At 33.6% G+C, this 21,080-nt stretch overlaps 1 protein-coding gene across 3 annotated transcripts in view; it reads left to right on the top strand.

The window, feature by feature from the left end:
* Positions 1-21,080, top strand: part of Adgrb3 (adhesion G protein-coupled receptor B3) — a 767,297-nt gene that overhangs the window by 272,549 nt on the left and 473,668 nt on the right. For 2 of the 3 annotated variants that reach the window (NM_175642.4, XM_006495817.4), the window contains exons 3-5: positions 2,359-2,469; positions 8,388-8,549; positions 14,644-14,808. In NM_175642.4, the coding sequence (NP_783573.4) occupies positions 2,359-2,469; positions 8,388-8,549; positions 14,644-14,808 (438 nt within the window). Of the gene's footprint in view, positions 1-2,356; positions 2,470-8,387; positions 8,550-14,643; positions 14,809-21,080 lie in introns of those variants that run through there. The other variant, XM_017319555.2, reaches the window with a different exon arrangement.

Below are 21,080 nucleotides of genomic sequence, written 5' to 3'. Positions count from 1 at the left end.
TGTCTACAACAGGGCCATATGTTAATTGTCATTTTGGACTTAAGATGTAGGTCATTGGTAGAGAGCTTATATTAAGATCCTGGTTTTGAATCTGTTACAAAACAAAAACCATAACATAACTATGATCTTTACAAATTTTCTAGTTAAATTATATTACCACAATAATCAACACTTTCACTTTAAACTTTTATATTATATAATTAAATGTATAAATATTTGATGGATTTTTTTCTTAGATTTTACAACTAAGAATGAAGCATCATTGCTCAGATAGATATAAAATTGATGGCAGGTAGTCACTAAAGTTGAATATTAAAGTATCATTTGTAACATAAATATTTTGACATATAGAAATCTCTTGGCTAGCAATATAAAATAATAGCCTAAATTCTATTTTAAAAATAATGGTTTAACTTATGCTGATATTGGAGAAATCATTAGAAATTTAATGTGCTTATTTTTAACTTATCCCAGTAGTGAACTGACAGCCATAAGTTTCAGACTCGTACTTCCTTTAACATTGCAGTAGATTACAGATTAATGTCATGCTGCCACTACGATTAAGAATGGTCTCCCATCAAATTGGTCCTATCATTACTTTGTAACTTAAATTTGTATACATGGGATAAGCATTTTCTTTCATCCATTGCATTATTGTATCACACTATATTAGAATGAGCATGAGAGTCCCTAACTGTACTGTAAAAGATATACTCCGATGTAAATATTGAAAGTGATTAAAAACTTGCAGAACATGCCAGTTAAATTATAGTTTTATGTGCAAAGACGGTATATAATGTGAATAAAACATAGGCACTAATATTGTTTACTATTGGAGATGCAGTGATATTACAATTACATAATAGTTTTAAATATACCCTAGTGAATAACTACAGTTAAAATTTTCTAAATAGTAAATATAGTAGTAATTAGACACTTATAAGCTCAGTTAGAAATGGTTTGCACAGAAGATAGTTTACACAGAAATGAATGAAATGATATTGACAGGAATAAAAATGGGGATGGATTTTATTTTCTCAAGTATAATGATATTTTATAAATATTTCCACTTTCTATTCTTTGGTATTGTACAAATTAATAAAAAAAAGGACACACATTGAGATCACGCAGACATCTCAGGATGTGAACTCTATAGTGAACTATCTAGAAAGAATTTCCTTAGAGTTGGTTTGTCCTGAGACATAATTGTGTGGAATTTTGATTGGACAGACAGCATGATAGCCTATTTTCTGACTTAAAAGGTAAGGATTTGTAGAATGGACACCTTCAAAATACATTGCAGATATTTTGTTTTAGCATAATTACATTTAAAATTTGATGAGAAAAAGGCTAAGTAATCAAACTATTGGTCAAAATTTCATTCTCAACTTTTGAGTATTGAGCATCAAGAGATAAGTAGCATTCTTCATGTAAGAGATGGCGTTATAATATCATTCTTGCTAGCAATATCCTTTCCCTACTTGATTGTTAGGAATTAGAGCTATCAAATCTTCAATATGCTAGACTTTGTTTTTACTAGATCATTTCACTATAACAGTTCAGCAGGCACAGCACTTACCAGGAGTCCTCATAACACAATTTCTTTAAGCACATTTATATTTTTGAAACACACTGCACTGAATTTTAGATTCCATGCTTTCTTTCTAATTATCTGCTAGACACAGATAATTTTGTCTTTATGAATAGCTTCTTTATAGAACAATCAAATAACAAAAAACCTACACCCTTTTTAATAGAATTTTAAAAAGAAAACATTGTTTTACATGTAGTTAGGGAAGGTGAGGAATTCGTTAAATCAGTGAAGGTAAGAATCAAAATTACTATGGCTACCAATTTTTCGTGAGCCTTGAGGCACACCAAGACTGCCTCATCTTTGGATGAAAAAAAAAAAATCATCCATTTTCTGAACACATACTATAGAAAGTCAGATTACAGAGCTGTCCATTCCTTTTGAAGGTGCTGAAAATCTTGTGAGAGTAAAAAGTATTTAGGATTCCCTCAGTAACAACAGTTACCAGCATGGTTGTATTTTTTTCTTCAGATTTAAGGCTTCAGAATATTACCACAGAAGAATAAAATAAACTCTGTTCCTTGAGTTGAATTTACATTGGCTGTATTATTTACTGACTGTTATTATTGTTTCTTGAAAGCTGTTCATGATTGCAGGTTTCCTAGACTAAGTGTAGCCATATTCCAAGAGATCAGCATAGAAAAGTGAGACTTGGGTATTTATCCATAACTTGTAGGTCTGGGTAGGAACATATTGCATGGGACAGTGATGTAATTTGTGAGAAATGTCTACACGCAGGCTTTCATATACCTTTATTCTGTCTTTAGAATTTGGAATGATGGGAGATCATACAATTAAAAGTCAGCGACCTCGATCTGTCCATGAGAAAAGGGTCCCTCAGGAACAAGCTGATGCTGCTAAATTTATGGCACAAACTGGTAATACGTTAGTTACATTTTTCTATTTATTGTTGTTAATTTAATGAAACCACTGCATGTTTTCATGATCCTTTGCTGCACATTCGTCAGTTTTTGAAGCTGATTTTTTTTTTGAGCCATTTTTTGTCACCAGTTAAAGTCCATAAATAAAGTAGCTGTGAATGAAAATTATGCAAAAAAATGTGTAAGACTTACTTTGCTTTTTGGTATGGGATACTTTAGAATTATGTATTAATTTCCTTATGTTAATTAACCACTAAATCGTATCATTACAATTTTAAAGGAAAGCAATAAAGTTACATTTTCAAGAATTATTTGATTTGGAATTTTCAGGAACTATAATTTAAATAGGACTCAGATGACGAAAGTTCACATAACATAATTTGATATATTAAATATTCTTCCAAATGTCATATTATCTGTAAATATTGCTTGATTGTTAAAACATATAGAAGTTAGTCTATTTATAATATATGATTTGAAAATAAATTTGTTGCAGAACATAAATAGTAAATAGACCATCTAATTAAATATCAACCAAACTGACTCTCTGGTTTATAAAATTCTTCAGTACAACATCAATCATTATATATTCAAACCTCTCAATAAATTTGAATGTAACTGAAATATATTTTATGTGACATATTTTTTAAAATTTATAAATATACATGAATAGTCATGTAAATGTAGGATTTATGCTTTAATAATCTATAGAGTTTGACAAATTACAGTGTGTCTAATTTAGATGCTCATAATAAGTGGTCCAGAATTCTGCCCAGTGACATGGCATGGCTACTCTCTCAGTTGGAGATGTTTAAAGCTGTATTGCAAACATGTGCAACATTTTCATTTCTTCTTCAAAACTGAAAACTGAGTTTATATGTGTTTTTACAAAATGGTATGCATTCCATTCTTGTTGATTTGAGTGTTAGAAGGAAAACATAAGTATATGGCCAGATATGTAGCATGATATTCAGACTGATTTTAATTAAATTCTCCAAAAGAATGGATGTTTTCTTCAGTTCATGTCTTGTGGTAGTATTGGTTTAGAACACTGGACCTGAACTGATTGCTTAGAAATTTAAATATTGATATTGAGTTGCATTCTTAGTAATAGATGAGATATATCATTTAATATATTAATTATAACTCAGTTTCTGTGAGCACAATTAAATTTTAGAAACATCATCTGTTAGGGCTATGTCCAGAAATGAAAAAAAATAAATAAATAAAACCTTTCTTTTTGGGTTACTTTTGGAATAGCCTTATTTAAGGGGAGGTTTATGTTGTAAGCAGTTACATATCCAAATCCAAAATGTATTACCGGGTTCAAATGAATTTCCAAATTTCTAAATGTGTTTTTGTCTGAGTCCAAGAAGAAAATAATTGAAGCAGCAAGCAGAGATTCAGGGACTCCAGCTCTCAAGGGAGAGAGAAAACTGGGCTGACTACTCAGTCCCTTAGGCATCCCCCTAGGAGGACACATGTGCCATATGAGAAGAGTGTCCTTCTTTTATACAGAAGACAGCAAATATTGATTTACTGTAATTCCTAAAACTTGTCATCAAGGGGGTTTGAAATGAGAACTATAGGTTTTAATTTCCAGTGATCTAGTAACATGAGTTTGGAATTTAGTATCATGCAATTTAATCCAGCATTTGTCTAAATACAGCTTTTTAATGTTTGTGAAAATTTTTCTGCCCAAATATGTTAACAACTTTAAATAGCAAAGAATATTGCTTTGTTAAAAGAGGAATTGGTAATCACAGTTTTTACATTTATTTCTGATTTTCCAGTCATTTTTTTTTCTACACAGTGTATTTTTTGTCACTAACAAGTGACTTGGTAAGTAAAGAACACATTGAACAAATAGATTTGTGGCCAACTTCAAAAGTACTTATACATGTTGCTAACAATACAGAAAGGGTATACAAAATTTAAGTTCTAAAACTCTTGATTGATGCCTGAATTTATGAAAAATAGGGTTCATAAATTCATATTAATGCATTATATATGAAAACCTAGAGAGTGCATTGTACTGACTTTAGTATAAAATTATCATGCTGAACTAAGAAAGGAGATGTATTACATTAAGTATTTTTTAAGATTCATAATTGAATACTAAGCACGTATAAAGCTAAAACAAGATCTTTTCTTAAATATTAAGTTTCTTTTGATGTTCACATAGACTAAATTAATGGAAGTATCAAATAATAACATTTTATAAAATGAAGTTTTATTTATAGAACTTGTCTGTTTCTCAAATCAAATTATTAGTATTGCGTGTAAACAGTCATGAAATTTTGCTAAGCATAATTGGAGGACAAAAAAATGTTACAATGGAAAAAAGTTTAATAATAAAATTATAAGATGGCATAATATGATATATTAATCAGGGATAAAAAAATCAGAAGTTACCACACATTATTTATGCTCAAATAAGTGAAGTGGCTTCTACAATCGATACAATCAGTAACTGTTTGCACTTTAAACTACGCTTTATTACACAGAGACAAAGTGAGTGGGTAGTTTGAAATGATATTTTATGAAGTAGTATTCTTTTACCAAGATAACTAGAGTATTCTTACTAGTGCTAGTAACTGAGGCAAGCCTAAACATTAGCTAGATTGCTATAACAGCCTAAGATAAGTTTGGAGTTCACTAGTTAAGAGCTATCACTGCTCCTGCAGAGACCCCATGTTAAGTTCCTAGAATTCACCAACAGGCTCACAACCATCTGTAAACTCTAGCTCTACAGCATGCAACACCCTTTCTGGCATCTGTTGGCGCTGCAGGAGCATAGTGCCCATCACACATGCAGCCAAACCATCTCATACATGATAAAATAAAGTAGAATAAAAACCTAAATTGCACACCTATCTGTATAGTTAAGGAAAATGAAATAATATAATAAATATGTCTATTTTAGGGATACACCCAAGCTAAGCGCCAGTAAGCTGGAATAAGACATCTTAATGATTCTTACTTTTTACCAACATAGGCATGAAGTGAATTTATAAACAGATTTGGAAAAGTAACCAATTATTACATGAGAAAACCTGTCTGTATTGGGAATATATAATATGTGATCTAATATAGGAATATAACATTAAATGTGTTTCTAATTTCATGACTTCAACATACTAGCAAAAATTACATTAATATCTTGCTCATAATGTTAAATTTTCCATCCCACATGATCTCACTTGATTTTTACTAGTAGCTTTTGAGGAAGGTAAATTGCTAAGGAGTTTCAAAAAAAATAAATGGAGTTTTTCTAGGCACCAGAGGCAATATAGAGTTGACCACAGCAGTTCTGGTTTCCTTCTCTTCTTTGCTTCAGAATAAAGAGCCTTAATATGGCCTTCTATAGAGAAGTTTTTTTACATGATCTTTGGCACATCTTTTAAATTATACATGGACGAGATCAGTTTGCACTATCTCCAAAGACACACAGACTGAAAAGTTGGCTCAGTTTATACTTTACCCTTTCAGTGACATTAAAATACCTCTCTTATAAAGTATATTAACTCTTTCTAACACAACTCAGTGTGCTTTACTAGATAATGCTCACACCTTAGGAAAAGAGAAAATAATATAAAAATTGCAGAGAAAATATCATTTGATATACAGCAAGATCAAGTTGATGGTTAGACCATTTTTAGTGGCAAATTTTGATTCTTACATATGAAATAAAAATGAATTCTTATATGCTTAATTTTATTTAATTTTTCATCTTCAATATGAACTGTGAGGAAGGCTAGCCTTTGGCACTCATTATGGCTCTCATGACCTGGCCCCATTGCTAACTGTGTTCAGCATCATGCAAAATCACAGATGCAGAGACAACAAGCACCTGTACACGGTTGCGTTAAGTTGGGCCTTGGAATTAATCCACTGCTAAGTTTAGTTTTTCAAAAATGTCATTGTTAGTTTTAAAAATGACAGTGCAAGAAAGAAAGAAAAACCATGTTTGTGGAAAATATAACTAATTTTATACATAATCTTTGTCATTTCAACTACAGAATTCACATTGTTCTCAATTTCCTGGCTTGGAATTAATAACATATAGCCATGACATTTATACTCAGTCACATTGCAAGGAGGTTGACATGTCATTAAATAGACATTTCCCCTAATCTTAAGCTTAAAGTTTGCATTATTAAGTATGCTTATGTATATATACAAATAGGTATAGATAGTTTTAACAATTGTCATACTATTGGGGTCACAAACATGACTTTTGCTAGAATATTATTCAATGTAATAGGGAAAATTACGAGATGTAACTTCAAACACTATTTAAACAGACATCCAAGTAGATAATTCTGAAATAAGTTATATAGAAATTTGTAAAGGTAAAAATACTGAAGTAATCAAGAGTGATCTATTACTGTACGTCCATGCTAAACACCAGTGTCAATATTTAAAAGAAGTCCAGATTAATTTGAGCTATCATCCAAATTACCCACATGTGCCCTTCTGATAGATAACCAGGCATCAATGATTTATCTATGCCTCTGCATTCCCAATATTAGTCCAGTACAAGAACATATTCCTCATGATACTGCTAAAAGAATTCCAATAGAACAGTTTTTCTCTGCAAACTGGCTGTTCTGAAAGTTCAAGAAAATAAGATATCAGATTATAAAATCAACATGTGTATCCAGTAGGCATTCTAGAAATGGGCTCATTTTTAGAACAGATTAATTTTTGAAGACTATCTTACCTAATGTTTGATCTAGAACACCAGTTTGTAGATCAGGTGTGTTGATGAGCGCTTAACGTACTTTAAAAATCATTGACTAACCCTCCAAAACAAGACAGACAAGTGAACTGCCATTTCTCATTGAATAACCCTCCAAAACAAGACAGACAAGTGAACTGTCATTTCTGTCTCTGGAATACATGATATAGAGATATACTGTTCCTTTCTCTGTATTATTAGTGGTACAAAGTGCTGAGAAACCCCTTCCCTGTAAAATATTTTAACAACCATATGCATGCTTAACTTAAATACACACTACTAACCAGATATGGCTCTACTGGAATTTGGTGCAAAGCAATGGCAAATTTTCAAGTCAGGTTTTAAAACACAACCTGGAAATGATGCCAGAATATTAGAAGACCATCCTAGCAGTTTTAAAAATTGATGATTCCTATCTCTTTTTAAGTGGATTTTAGATGAGAAAACTAGGCACGCTTTCAGTGTGATGCCAAGCACCAGAAAGTTTATGAAACCCGACATTAATTGGCTTCTTAGGGCCCTGTTTTGGAGTAAACTTTAGTTCCTATGTCCAGTTAATAGAAATGATAAACTTTCATTCACTTGGAGTAGAAAAATATCACTTCTTTAGATCAGATGTGAAGTGATGAGTAGAGAGATATTAATAAATTACCACAAAGTAAGTAGCTATTCTAGGTTGAAAAAGTAGGAAATCCATTTGGAATAACTTGTTTACATACACAGTAGTTCAGATGCACTCAGTCTTTAGCAATAGAAAGTACATTTTACGACAAGAACATATCACTATATCCCTGCTCACCAAAGCCACAGCATATGCTTAGAAACACATTCTGGCCCTTTTGGCATCAAATACATTATGCTTGATAGGCTTAAAGAAAACTCCTTCAACAATTATTTTTACTGAAGACAATTTCTTCCTTCACAGTGTTGATAGCAAAGTGGACTTTGCAAAGAACGTTTGGCTAACAAGGTCATGACAAACAGTCTTTGTATTGGCATTGTATACATCCCTCTAAATTCATTCTCCTCTGAAATGTTTTGTACCTTTGGATGCACTGCTATAGATTTACATCTGAATTATTCATGCATGCCATGCTGTCAGATTGGTAAGATGCTTACGGGATGAATAATCAAGACGGTATTTCATGTTTATTTGTTGTCTTGCATGCAGGTGAATCTGGTGTGGAAGAGTGGTCCCAGTGGAGCGCATGCTCAGTTACTTGTGGTCAAGGGTCGCAGGTGCGAACCAGAACTTGTGTATCACCTTACGGGACACACTGCAGCGGCCCATTAAGAGAATCAAGGGTTTGCAATAACACTGCCCTCTGTCCAGGTAGTGTTAGCAGCAACTACGACTGTGGATGTTTTGAATTGTGTCATGCTACGCATTTGGAACAATTTGTTATTTTCCTATGAACTGCATATAGGTGTTTTCATTAGAGTGTATAAGTGTAATTCTTCTCAACTGTGATAATTTGCTCTGTATGTGATCATTTTTATTTTCTGAGCTGTCAGGGTGTTAGATAAGTGACTATCTCCCTGTTGCAAATATGGTTGAAATATGTGTATGTACTTCAAAGAGTATAAAATTCAGTTATATTTTTCTTGCATTTTTAGGTGGTAAAAATATCCATGTGCATATATGAGAAAAAGTTAAATTTTTAAGTATAGTAGAATATAATATGTAATCATTCCATGATTGAAAGAGTTTGTCAGTCAGCAATCCTACCATTCATCTGGCCTATCAGAAAGAAAGAAAAAAAAAGTGTAGTCAAACCTAAAAATGACCTGTTGTTTTACTTCATAAACTACCTTGAAGTGATTCTTTAAATGCCACAGGGGGAGCTGGGTCAGGTGAAATATATGTTGCATCAAAAAAATGTATTATTTAATGATGTACCACATCTCATTGTATTTATTTTATCTTCTCAAATCAATGGGAATTTTATTTGAATCAGTCCCAAAGCAAAGCATTTAGGTTGTGTCCCATCACTTGATGGATGGGTGACTATCAGGTACACGAGTGCAGCAGAAGCTGATACTAGATTAATATGTACAGTCTTTGCAGAAGCGTTGGGAAAGAAGATGTTCTAGAGAGCAGTGTTATTACTGTACTAGACCCTGTGACCTTCAAGTCATGCCTAAATATTTTCTAGGGGTCTCTATTTCCAGAGCTAACTGGTTCTGCACTTGATAAAAATAAGACTGAAGGACCTGGAAGAGTGGTCAGAAATCATGTCAATTTATAAGCAGGCAAGTGTAGTATCATAAAGCATTTGGGAGGTAGCTGTTATTTAAATGGCTGAAAGGCTTCAAATGTTCACATCTGGTGATCTGCTTGGCCGCAGCGTGAATATACTCAGCACTCCTGAATTGTGGGCTCAAAACTCTTTCAGTGAACAATTTTATGTTATGATGGCTTAAAAAAAAGATCCCAAAAGCAAACAAATAATAAACAAACAAAAACAAAACAATACAAACAAGCAACAAATGATCCTCAAGGAAAGAGAAGGGAAGGAAATAGAAGGAGGCATTGTGGGAAGGATGTAATGAGGTGTGAGAAACCTTTGTGTCAGAATTGTGAAGCAGAAGATCAACAGAGGAAAGCATAGTTAAAGTAGGACTATGCAGGGAAGGAAGATACAATTATTAACAAAAGGGCAATAATTGCTACTGAAAGTTGGCAGGCATCAGTTAGGACTGTGTTAACCCAGAAAGAATATGGGATGAAAAATAATATCGTTCAAAGAGGGGGAAAAAAAAACATGTAAGCCTGTTATGGAATGATAAAAATGATAAAGTCTAAAGTCAGGTGTTGTAGGCCTAACACATAGTACAACATGAGGTGAACAAATAAAAAGAAGACACAGAGAGGCAGAAACTTGGAGTGTCATAGTGAAATAGTGAAACCCACAGATCTCAAACATTATGCTGTGTACACTTATTTGGCTAGGAATAGAATAGGTCTTCTGGGAGAATTCTTAACCAGGAAGCCTAACCACAGTATTTACATGAGGATTTAGAGTCCAGTTCCCTGTTCTCATCAATTAAAACAGTATCAATAGAGGGGTCTGAGACACTTGACATATAAATTTATCTTATGATAAGTACTTTGCGTCAACATCATTTACCATGACAAGAATAGTGTCTAGTGGCAAACATATTCTCAGGTGGGAATCCGATTGGTCTCCAGAGTGCTATCTACCAACTTCCATTTGCAGCTTACTTTCCAGTTGCCAGTTACACAAACTGTAAGGGTGACATAAGGAAGTCTCCATCCTATATCAGAGGACGATGATTAAGTCATTAACAGGGAATATAAAACATCTGTGAGAGGATCCTAATCTCTCCCACATGTGAAATGGCTAAATTCTTTCTCCCTGTGTCTCATGTGAAGAAAACTGAGTAAAATCTCATTGGACAGCTTTTTGATTTCCTAAATATCTTCTGATACCATGTGTAAGAATATAAACAGTTGCAAGTCTCACTTTTAACCTCATGTACATAAAATATTTGTCTTTCTACATTTTGGTTGAATATTGCTCACAAGAGAAGTGTAACGTTGTTATACTTCAGCTTGTTAAATTCAGAGTATTTTTTAAATTTTATAAATACAAGAGATCAGCTTCATTATTTTAAAATGTCAGATAACTACATAATTATAGGAAATAGGATTTTCTTTCATATGCTGTTTCTTTTCTGTTCAGTGTATTGATAAATGTTATTTTTAATATATCTCATGAAAACGATAAAAATGAAAACTAAAATCTTTAACTGGTTTAAAATTAGAAGTATTTGAGATAATATAAACATCTATCTAAAATAATAAATTCTCCTTAAATTTGCTCACAAATCAATATCTCCCATGTCATGCTACGAGACCTCTAATCTTGGTGTTATTTCAATGATGAACTTGGAACAAGAAGGGATGACTTGCCTAGTGCATTAACCCTCTACAAAATATACGGAAGCAGAGACCCAGGCTTATTTGTATCATGGAGGAAATGCCTTAGCAATACAAATGAGTTATTTTCATCATCCACGTAGTTTTCTTTCATTCAGATTCCATAATACAGAATCACATTGGGCTTTTCCCACTTTTTTATTTTTGATTTAGCATTAATTTTTATTTGGCAGGGTTTTCATTTGTTTGTTTGTCTACTCCCCCACATCACAGAAGAAACATGTGGAATATTCTTAAAGTAAACTGGGAAAGTTAGAGAGTAGCATTTGGTTATATAGTTATGGTCCCAGCTGAATTTCAGGTCTCTGTTCCACTCCAGGGTTCTCAACCTCTCCTGATGAAGCACCAGCACTCTGTGCTTTGTTCCAAGAGAACCACACTGCTCATTTGAGTGCTTACCAACATCCTTGGCTTCTACCTATTTGATGCCAGTAGCCCTTCATTTCCTTATACACTGATAAAACCCAAACTGTCTGTAGATATTGACCAATGTTCCCATGGGCAGAGCTACCTCCAGTTGGTAATCGCTGATCTGTACTAAATGGAGATGAATCTGTAAACGCTCATATAAGTCCTCAAAATGGTTTGGGATTTATTATTATGAATGTCAGTGTTGTCATATTCACTTATTTCCAAAGTGAATTCACTTATTTCTTATACTTTAAATGATTATTTTATATATATAATGCAACTTAAATAATATGAGTATTTACAGATGTTTATTTCAAAACCTGGTGATAATTTTTGTATATTGTATATATTTTATATTCTCTTTGGTTTTTAATATGTAGAAATATAGCAGTATATCTGGTACCAAATATTAGGAAGAAAACTACAAAAAGGATGAAAATGATGTCCATTAAATTACTTTATTATTACTATTTCTCAAATTTACTTGATAATTCACACATATTTAAATTTTACTGTAAAATAAACAACCTTATATAAAAATTTCATAATAAATTGAAAATGTGATCTCAACAAAATTCTTATGAAAAGCCTCTCCAATATAATTTTTTAGAATCTATAAATATTGTAAAGCATGTGGACTAATTTTCAGCCAATGGAAAAGCCTCTAAAATAACAAACTAATAATAATTTCTTGTCCCATATAGAAGTAGCATCTGAAGTTATGTAACAGAGTCACAAAACTGCAATGTTTAACAGTAAAGACTATGTAAATTAGCTAAGAAGCATTAATTTTCTGATTCCAGTATCATGATTTAATTAAGCTGCTAAATACATTGTAATGTTTGTGGTTCACAAACTATATATATGTATATATATACATATATACATATACATACACACACATATATGTGTATATATATATATATATACATATATATATATATCCAATATGCTGTTAATGTTTTCTAGCATTGTGCTGTGTACATTGAGTAATATCGTAATTTCATAAAAGATCATATAGTGTCATAAATATTTTAAATAGTAGAGTAGTTTATTATTTTATTGAAATGTTTGGTAACTGAAAATAAACACAAAAGAGATAAACATGTAATTAAAAATAAAATATGTTCAAATATCAAATATGTTCAAATATTTTTTAGAGAAATTCATCATTGAATGATGTTTACAAACATGTATGGACAAATATATGTATATATTTAAAATCTATATAGCATTTATGTGTACATAGCTAAAGCAGATATTGGGCATTTTCTTATCAATGGATACTAATTAGCCTTGGATTTTTCAGATTGCCATGAGATAGATGAATACACACACACACACACACACACACACACACACACACACCCCACTCTGGTACTTTTCCTATCTATTATGTTTAAAAGACTTTCTAATGACTTTCATAGAATCATTGAATAACTTTTGCTGAATAATATTCTAATTGGGTTGCTGTTTTCAATGATTGAACACATTTTTACAATTTAATGCAATAAGTCAATAACCTGAGTAGGTGGAAAAATTTACCTAAATGTCAAGGTGTGCCATTTTTGTGAAATTCTTTTGAAATTAATCATTTAAATTACCAGGTAAATTTGTGTATTAAAATATACTTCTGTTTTGAAGTGTACACACACACACACACACACACACACACACATTGTGGCACAATAACATTAACATAGTTTGTGAAACTATATAATAGTCTTTAAAGACCCAAAAAGAGCAGACATTAAGTACTTTTACCACAACACTGATAAGAACTTGTGATAATGCACTGGCAGATTAGCTGGATTTCAGCTTGAATGTAAGAGGATGAGCGAAATATACAAGAAGAAAATTCTAGAAATATCATATTCACTTAGAAAGTACCAATGCCATTTTATATCGACTTGTGCTTTGAGCATGCAGCTGGAGGAGGAACGGTAACCACTCTCTGCCTTTCTCCTGTGCATCAGTACTCCCTCACTCCTCCCAGGAGTGACCTTAACCTTCTGGACTCAAGGCTTAGCATCAAGAGAGCTGGTTCTCAACAGAGCCGTTTCTCCTGGGTTCTTTGTGCTCACTTTATTTGCGAGGTAATACAGTGGTGCTAATAAACGGGGTGAGAGCAATAATTCGACACTCAGAAAAGGGATTTAACCTCTGAAGTTCAGTGAGCTTTTGTAAGATATACTGATGCAGGATACTGATGCAAGAGCATATATTTTTGTTCCCAATTAAGTATGAATTATAGGTAATGGGATATTTGAAGTTCTGGTATTCCATGGTTAGTTTACTTCTGGGTTTATATAATTTGGGTTTTATTCTTGTTGCTATTTTAGAAATATAATTAAGAGAGCTTACAGTTCCATCAAACTAGCAGAGGAAGATGGTCATTTTCTAGTTCCATGGCTTTTAAAGTGATCTCAGAGCTCACCTTAAAATGGGGAAGAGAAGGACCCTGTGGGAGTAGATATAGTGGTGGAAACAACCTCCTACTCAAAAGATAGTGAATGTAGCCCCAAAATTTTAGATGAAAAAATATCTTTTAAAAAAGATAGCTTAAAATGTTTAAAATATGCATAAGCAATTTTCAGGAACTCTTTTGTTATCTGATAAACAATATTTCAGAAACTTCATAGGTACTAGAATTAAATTGCTCCTTAGCTATTTAAATATAAATTTAGCTCTAAAAGTTCAGCCCTGTTATGAGAAATTTAATTTTCCTTATTCTTCATAGGTGACCATGCTTTAAAAATAACTTAAAAATCTTTTATCAAGAGAAAAAAAGGAATTTCCACTTAAAAAGGTGAAAGGGGGAATAGTTTAAAACATAATTCAAGAGTAGAAGAAAAGTACATCTAGTTTTCTATTCTTTTAATACATTTTGAAATTAAATTTAAAAGCCTATGTCTAATTAGAGTTTTATTCAAAGTGAGTTTTCAAAACATCTTCATACTTTATTTGGTGATTTGTTTTCTTAATTATACAGAACAAAGTCTTTGCCCTTGGTTCTCTTCTCTGTGGCTGAAGCTTCTCTGCTTTATTACAGTACATGGAGTTTGGGAGGAATGGTCACCTTGGAGCTTATGCTCCTTCACATGTGGCCGAGGCCAAAGAACACGAACCAGGTCATGCACACCTCCTCAGTATGGAGGAAGGCCCTGTGAGGGACCTGAAACTCATCACAAGCCTTGTAATATTGCCCTCTGTCCAGGTAAGCATATTTGGCAATTGATGAAGCTTGCATTAATGTATTTCATATATTATTCCTGCTGTGCATAGCATACATAAAACATACAACTCTTATTGAGCCTTGCTGAAAAGTGTTCCCTCTCATTCGTTTCTCTTATCGGAGTGAAACAGGGTAATTTCCTTGGCTTTGTCAAAAAGAATACATACTCCACAATTTCAAGAAATTAAGAAGATACACCTATAAGAGTGGAAAATATTGAATGAAGTAACCTAGTGTCATTAATGTGGCAGTTTGAAGGTTGTACAGTTTAATCTAATACTTGTTATAATCTGGGATACCCTAGACGTTTTTTTATGATATATAGATGTGATAGGAAATATACAAACAGTAATGTAAATGGTTACTATTACTGTATGTCTCCTTGGCTTCACCTGGACCGTGGTGCAGACAAGGTCAGAAGAAACATACAAAACCACAAATTGCATTGATTGATCCTCACAACTTTATGATTTAACATGTGAGTTGCAATAGTGTATGGCAATTTAATTCAGTGGAATACTATAAGAAAAGAATTTCAGATTGTTTCATTTAAGAAATGTTTCTAAACTTTATAAGGTACTCTATGGCTGACATATATTGTTCATCAAGTAATGGAATAGTTTTCACTTAGGCAGTTTTGTATACAACTACAAGTAGTTAATACCCATCAACTGCTTTCCTAAGGACATACCCAGTTTCTCTCACTTCTTTTGAGTGTGGAAAGCCTTCTGACTCACAGCTAAGTAAAGAGGGAGGAAAGGAAGGAAAGAGTAGAGGTGGCGTTACTACTTTAGTTGTTACTGTCTTAGTTTCTGTCCCTACTTCTGTGATGAGATGCCATGACAGAAGCAACATAAAAGAGAAGGTTTTTTTTTTTTTTTTTTTTTTTTTTGGCTCTCAGTCCAAAGTACAGCCCACCATGGTCAGAAAGTGAAGGTGCCAGGGCTTTAAGGCATCTGGTTGAATTGCATCTAGTCAATAAGTGCTTGATAGTTCTCAGATTGTTTCTCCACTTGATACTGTCTGGGATTCCCCTGACCACAAAATCATCCTGACAATAATTAAGGTGGGCCTTCCCACATCAATTACTGCAATCAAGGTAACCCTGCAGGGACATACTGAAAAGCTACCCTTAATCATTCCCAGTCATGCCCTGAGGCTATCCTCCCAGGTAATTGCACATTCCACATTCTGTTAAGTTGAAAATTAACATCATCACCCTAGCTACATTAATGTCTTGTCTGAGAACAGGGGCTGCTGGAGAAGGTGGGCAGAAGTGTAGGGCAGCAATCGGAATCAGCTTGTTTAGAGTTATTATGGAAGGGTATATGGATAGATACCCTAAGTGTTTAATTGTCTTTGTGGTCTGCCTTTCTTAACTAAGGTAATATAAAACACAGTCTAAGCCACATTGTCTGGGTTGCTGTTTTCCCTGAAATATTATTGCTGTAACTATCTGAGCACTCTATCCATGGTGGTACCACTGACATATTTTAGTACATAAGATTTTTCTTCAGTTTCCTTCCTGCTTAAGCAACTTGGTTTCTGGTATTCCTCCAACAAATTGTATATATATATATGTGTGTGTGTGTGTGTGTGTGTGTGTGTGTGTGTGTGCTGAGTACATATTCACATCTACATGTATTATATAAAAACAAATTTCTAAACCTTACTCCAAGTTATCTAGTTCTACGTTTGTTTCCTTATTATAATGTGATATAGTGATAGAATCTTTTGTTCTTTCATAAGGAGATATTTGCTTTTATGGTTTTTTTTTCTTCGTCGTCTTTTACTGTGATTGTTACTCTCTGAGAACTGTCGATGAGACCTTTGAGAGGATTAGAAAGGACTTATTAAAGGATTAGGTTTGTGTGCTAAGTAATTTGGTAAGAGTTAAAGGAGGAACATTGTTCTGGATTGGTTATCGTTAGGAAGGATTATTCTGACTGGGTATCATGTACATTCTGTAGAGACAAGGGAAGACATTCTGTAATTGGTAAAGAAGTACCAGTCACTCATATCAGTGGAGAAATGAATATTTTGTAGTGTGAGTGGTTATACTATTTATATAACATTGTTTTTATATGAAAGTGATAATATCTGACAGTGATGTTTTATGGATAGGTTAGGTCAATAATTGTAACATAGCCTAGCTGCAAGCATAGGCAAGCTATTAACAATGGTAGGATCTAACTACGTCAAATTCATCTTAGGATGGTCCTGTTATTTGGACTTCTCCTGTGGGGAAAATCTTGGCATCAGTGGTTTTAAATTTTATCAATATTTAGCTACAGAATTGTGTCAGATGTGATGTACCTTTGTTTATGTTGTATGTCCATTATGAAAATTAAGTAGATCCATAGCCTCAAAATAATTCGCTTTCTTTGAAATTAATCAATTATCCTAATGTCTTAAGTTTTTAACTTAAAACCCCAAAATTAGCAGACTTGTAATTTGGTTTATTCATAATATTTTTTACTAGCAGTTGAGGATTAGATGAACCAATGACTCAAAATTGTCCTTGTCTTTTGTCTCAGCTTTGGCATTTCTCAATCTGAGATACATTCATGTAGGAGATAGAAATAAAATAGATCAATGTCAATGATGTGCGAGTCACAGCTTGAAGACCAAAATGCATGAAGCATCTATATAGATTCCATGTGTACACTATGTAAAAGCAATATAATTATATGGTTTAGTAGGAAGCAAGTGGTCTGGAGACCAGGAACGCATTCACTTCCAATTCTTAATTAGTGATGTTAACTTTTACAAATAATTATTGCCTTTATCATTCCTCACTTTTTTCATTCATAAATTGAGCCTAGCATCTATGTGACAGGAATGATGTAATTAAAGCTCAGGAGAAACACTGAAAAGTCTAAAGTGATATAGAGTGGAAGATTTAGCAAACTTTGTATAAGGGTAGTACTTTAGTACTTTAGAGGATAGAAGCCAAATAAACTCAAGACTTTTTGAAGTCTAGAGCAGTATCCAAAGAGTCAGAGACTTTACCCACAGGTTTGTACGAGTATTCACCAAATGCCTGTGTGTGCCTATGGTGTCATACTGATATCCTGTTTGACAAACTTGTCCCTGTGAGTCCAGAATCCCCACAGTGGAGAGTTTCCCTGGGTCTACTTTTCAGGCACATTAGCGTATTTATGCAAATCTGGACAGGGAGCTATAACCTAAGGATAGTTGCCCTGAAACACTCCTGGGTTCTGTGTCCTACTGACCCAAGAACTGGATGCTTTTCACTCATAAGAGAGTAGTCCGCCTGTCCCTCTGCAGGGAGCCCTTCTGGTGACACAGGGAGTGAGAAGATGCTAAACACTTGTGTGCACTTGGTTCAAAGGTCTGCAGTTCTCTCTGCTTGGGGATGTTGAAATTTGACATTCAGTTGCTGCCCCACTAACCTGTTTTTTCATTAATTTATATTTTGTCATTTTAATATTCTAGGCTGCTTCATGCTGATTATGTTTGTTTCTAGGTCATTTGGGGGTTTTAACCCTATACCAGTAATCTTTTAAGTTCTTAGCTTATACATTTTATTTCTTTTTAATTGTGCAGTATTTGTAAAAGGATCTGCCCCGTGGTACTGCTTTTTATTACTGTCATTTCAACACCTTTCCTCCTTTTAGAGTCACTTGCTTATATATTCCTTTCTAACTTCTAAAATAATGTTGTACCTTGTTTTCACTTTTATTATGGTGCATTTGAAAATAGCAAGTAGGGAGTGTAGATTTTTTTTCTGTTTATTTCCAAGGCAAGAAGTCATGCTTTTTTTCCAAACATTTGGACCTTACGTTATGAAAGGATCTTTCAGATTCCTGGTGACTCCTAGCTAAATGTGAATCGGGAGAGCCCCGGCTTTTCCACCATTAAATCAGAGTGCTTTACTAGCAGATGACAGGAGTCTTCTGCTCACAAGTCCCCGCTCTGTCCGAGTTACTCATTCAGCAATATTCAGACAGAATCACTGCTAAAATAATAGTTTCAGTATACACACACACACACACACACACACACACACACACACACACATATGTATATATTACAAGTCTCAATGGCTAGTACACAACCTGTCTACCTCTTCTGTATACATAATAACTTTTGATCTAGAAAATAGACTAAAAACAGTACATTTACTAAGATATTATATAAAATTTAATAGGAGACAGTTATTATTTCTTCCAGATTGGCTTGGTTATTTCTGGAAGGATGAAGTCACTACTGGAGTGAGAATACCAGAGATCTGACACCTCAGCCTGTGCCAGTGTAACTCTTCTGGCCCGAGGAAATCGTGGAGTTTGTAGGATTGCTGAAGTGAAGTTTAGCTGCCTCCTGGGACTGCCTTGTGGGAGGGAGCACATTGCCTACACTGTTCGATCCCTCAGGGTTTCCCTGCTGCAGAAGAAAGCTTTTTTTGTTCTGTGTTCTTATTCACTGGTTGTAGAAGGGCTCCAAGTGCAATGGAAGTATTTGAATTGAAAGATTAATATTTATTTAAAAAAATAAAATGAAGCAGCGAGTCCTTACTGTGTAATTGGAAGGAATTGAAAGGGGTATAGAAAATGATGATTCTGACCTCTGTGCATTTCGTAGAAGAAATTATGAGGTCTGGTATAACTTTTGAAAAAAAATGGCTTCCTATGAGAGGAAAAGAAAGGGAAGGGTTACATTTTAAATAACATATGAAAGCAAATTATTCTTATCACCGCATTCAATACTGTATAAAGCATATCAGAAGGTTTTCACCTATCTCAAATGTAACCCATTATCTATCAATATATCTTTCCCCTTATGTTTCTCAGCCTCTGGAAACTACCATTCTGCTTTTAAGATCAACATACATTATACATAGAAGGTCATATGACAGCTATCTTTTTGTGTCTGGCTTATTTCATTTAACCTAATGATCTCGGGTTTGACTCATATTTCATTTGCTTTACTAATGAGTAATATTCTATTGTGTTTGTCCCACGCTGGTTTTGTTTGTTTCTCTCTGGATAGGCAGATAACTCCATTTCTTGGCTCCTAGCTCTCTTGCCAGGCACTGCTACAATAAGCAGAGACATCTCATGATAGTCCTAGTTTGTCGTTTCAGGAAAATCTACAACATTTTCCATAATGGATATACTAATTTTTATTCCCTCCCCCGACAGAGTACAAAAAGACTGTTCTTTTCTCACCAGCATAAGGGGAGCTGTTCTTAATGGGTGAAAAGTGTATCTCATTGTAGTTTTCATCTGGCCTTTTCTTATTCTTTTTCTATATACATACTAGACACTGTTTGTGTTGTGTTGAAAAGTATCTAATTACAATGCTCGCTCTTTTAAAATTTGGACTCTGTCTTTCTGGTGTTTAAAGAGTTTCATATACATTCGGGATAATAAGTTCTTAGGTGTAGAGTTTGCAAATATGTTTTGCACTCAATAGGTTTTCTTTTCTTTCACGATTGTTTACTTTACTGTGAAGGAATCTTGGTTTTATGTAAGCTCACATGAAAATTGTGTTGGCTCTTTCTTTGCTCAGTTATGATATTCAGAAGAATCTCCCTTAGGTTTGCTTCTAATAGTTGTATCATTTACATCAAAGTGTTGGTTCCATTCTATTAGTGTTTTGAAAATGACACCATCTAGTTTCATTCTCATACTCATTGATATCCAGTTTTCTATTGATATTTCTCAATAAGGCTATAATCTCCACAATCATTCTTTTAAAATAAAGTTAAAAACTCTTTGGGCTCCATGTTCATGGATTTGCTCTTAGACTCTCTAAGCATTTCTTGTTTTCGTATCCTTGTGTTTATGCCAATTCCATGCTGCTTGGATTATTGTCATCATCTAACACACTGGGAACACTGTGTTTCATCATCATCCAAGGATATTGGTTAGCTCATTTGTTTTTTTATCAAGAGTTCTTTGGTTGTTTGTGGTTTTAGTGGTTGACTGAAATGTTAAAATTGCTTTTTCTAGTTTTATGAAAATAGCACTGGTATTTATGTGTTTCAGTTGCTTGTTGTGAAAAAAAGAGAAAAGGGAAAAACTGACAAAGGAAATTTTATAAAGGAGGAATTTATTTTGGCTCAAAGATGACAAGCCCAGTAGTATATCATGGTGGGGAAATTCTTAGTTTCCCCAGAAACTATAGACAGCTAGCCATGTTATATCCACCGTCAGGAAACAGGACAAGTAATGCTATTGCTCAGGTTGCTTTCGTATTTGTTTTCTGACTAGGCTCTAGACTCATGG

The sequence above is a fragment of the Mus musculus genome, chromosome 1 (genome assembly GCF_000001635.26).
Source record: "Mus musculus strain C57BL/6J chromosome 1, GRCm38.p6 C57BL/6J".
NCBI lineage: Eukaryota > Metazoa > Chordata > Mammalia > Rodentia > Muridae > Mus > Mus musculus.
The sequence above is the reverse complement of the archived record's forward strand: the minus strand, read 5'-3'. Positions and strand labels throughout refer to the sequence as shown.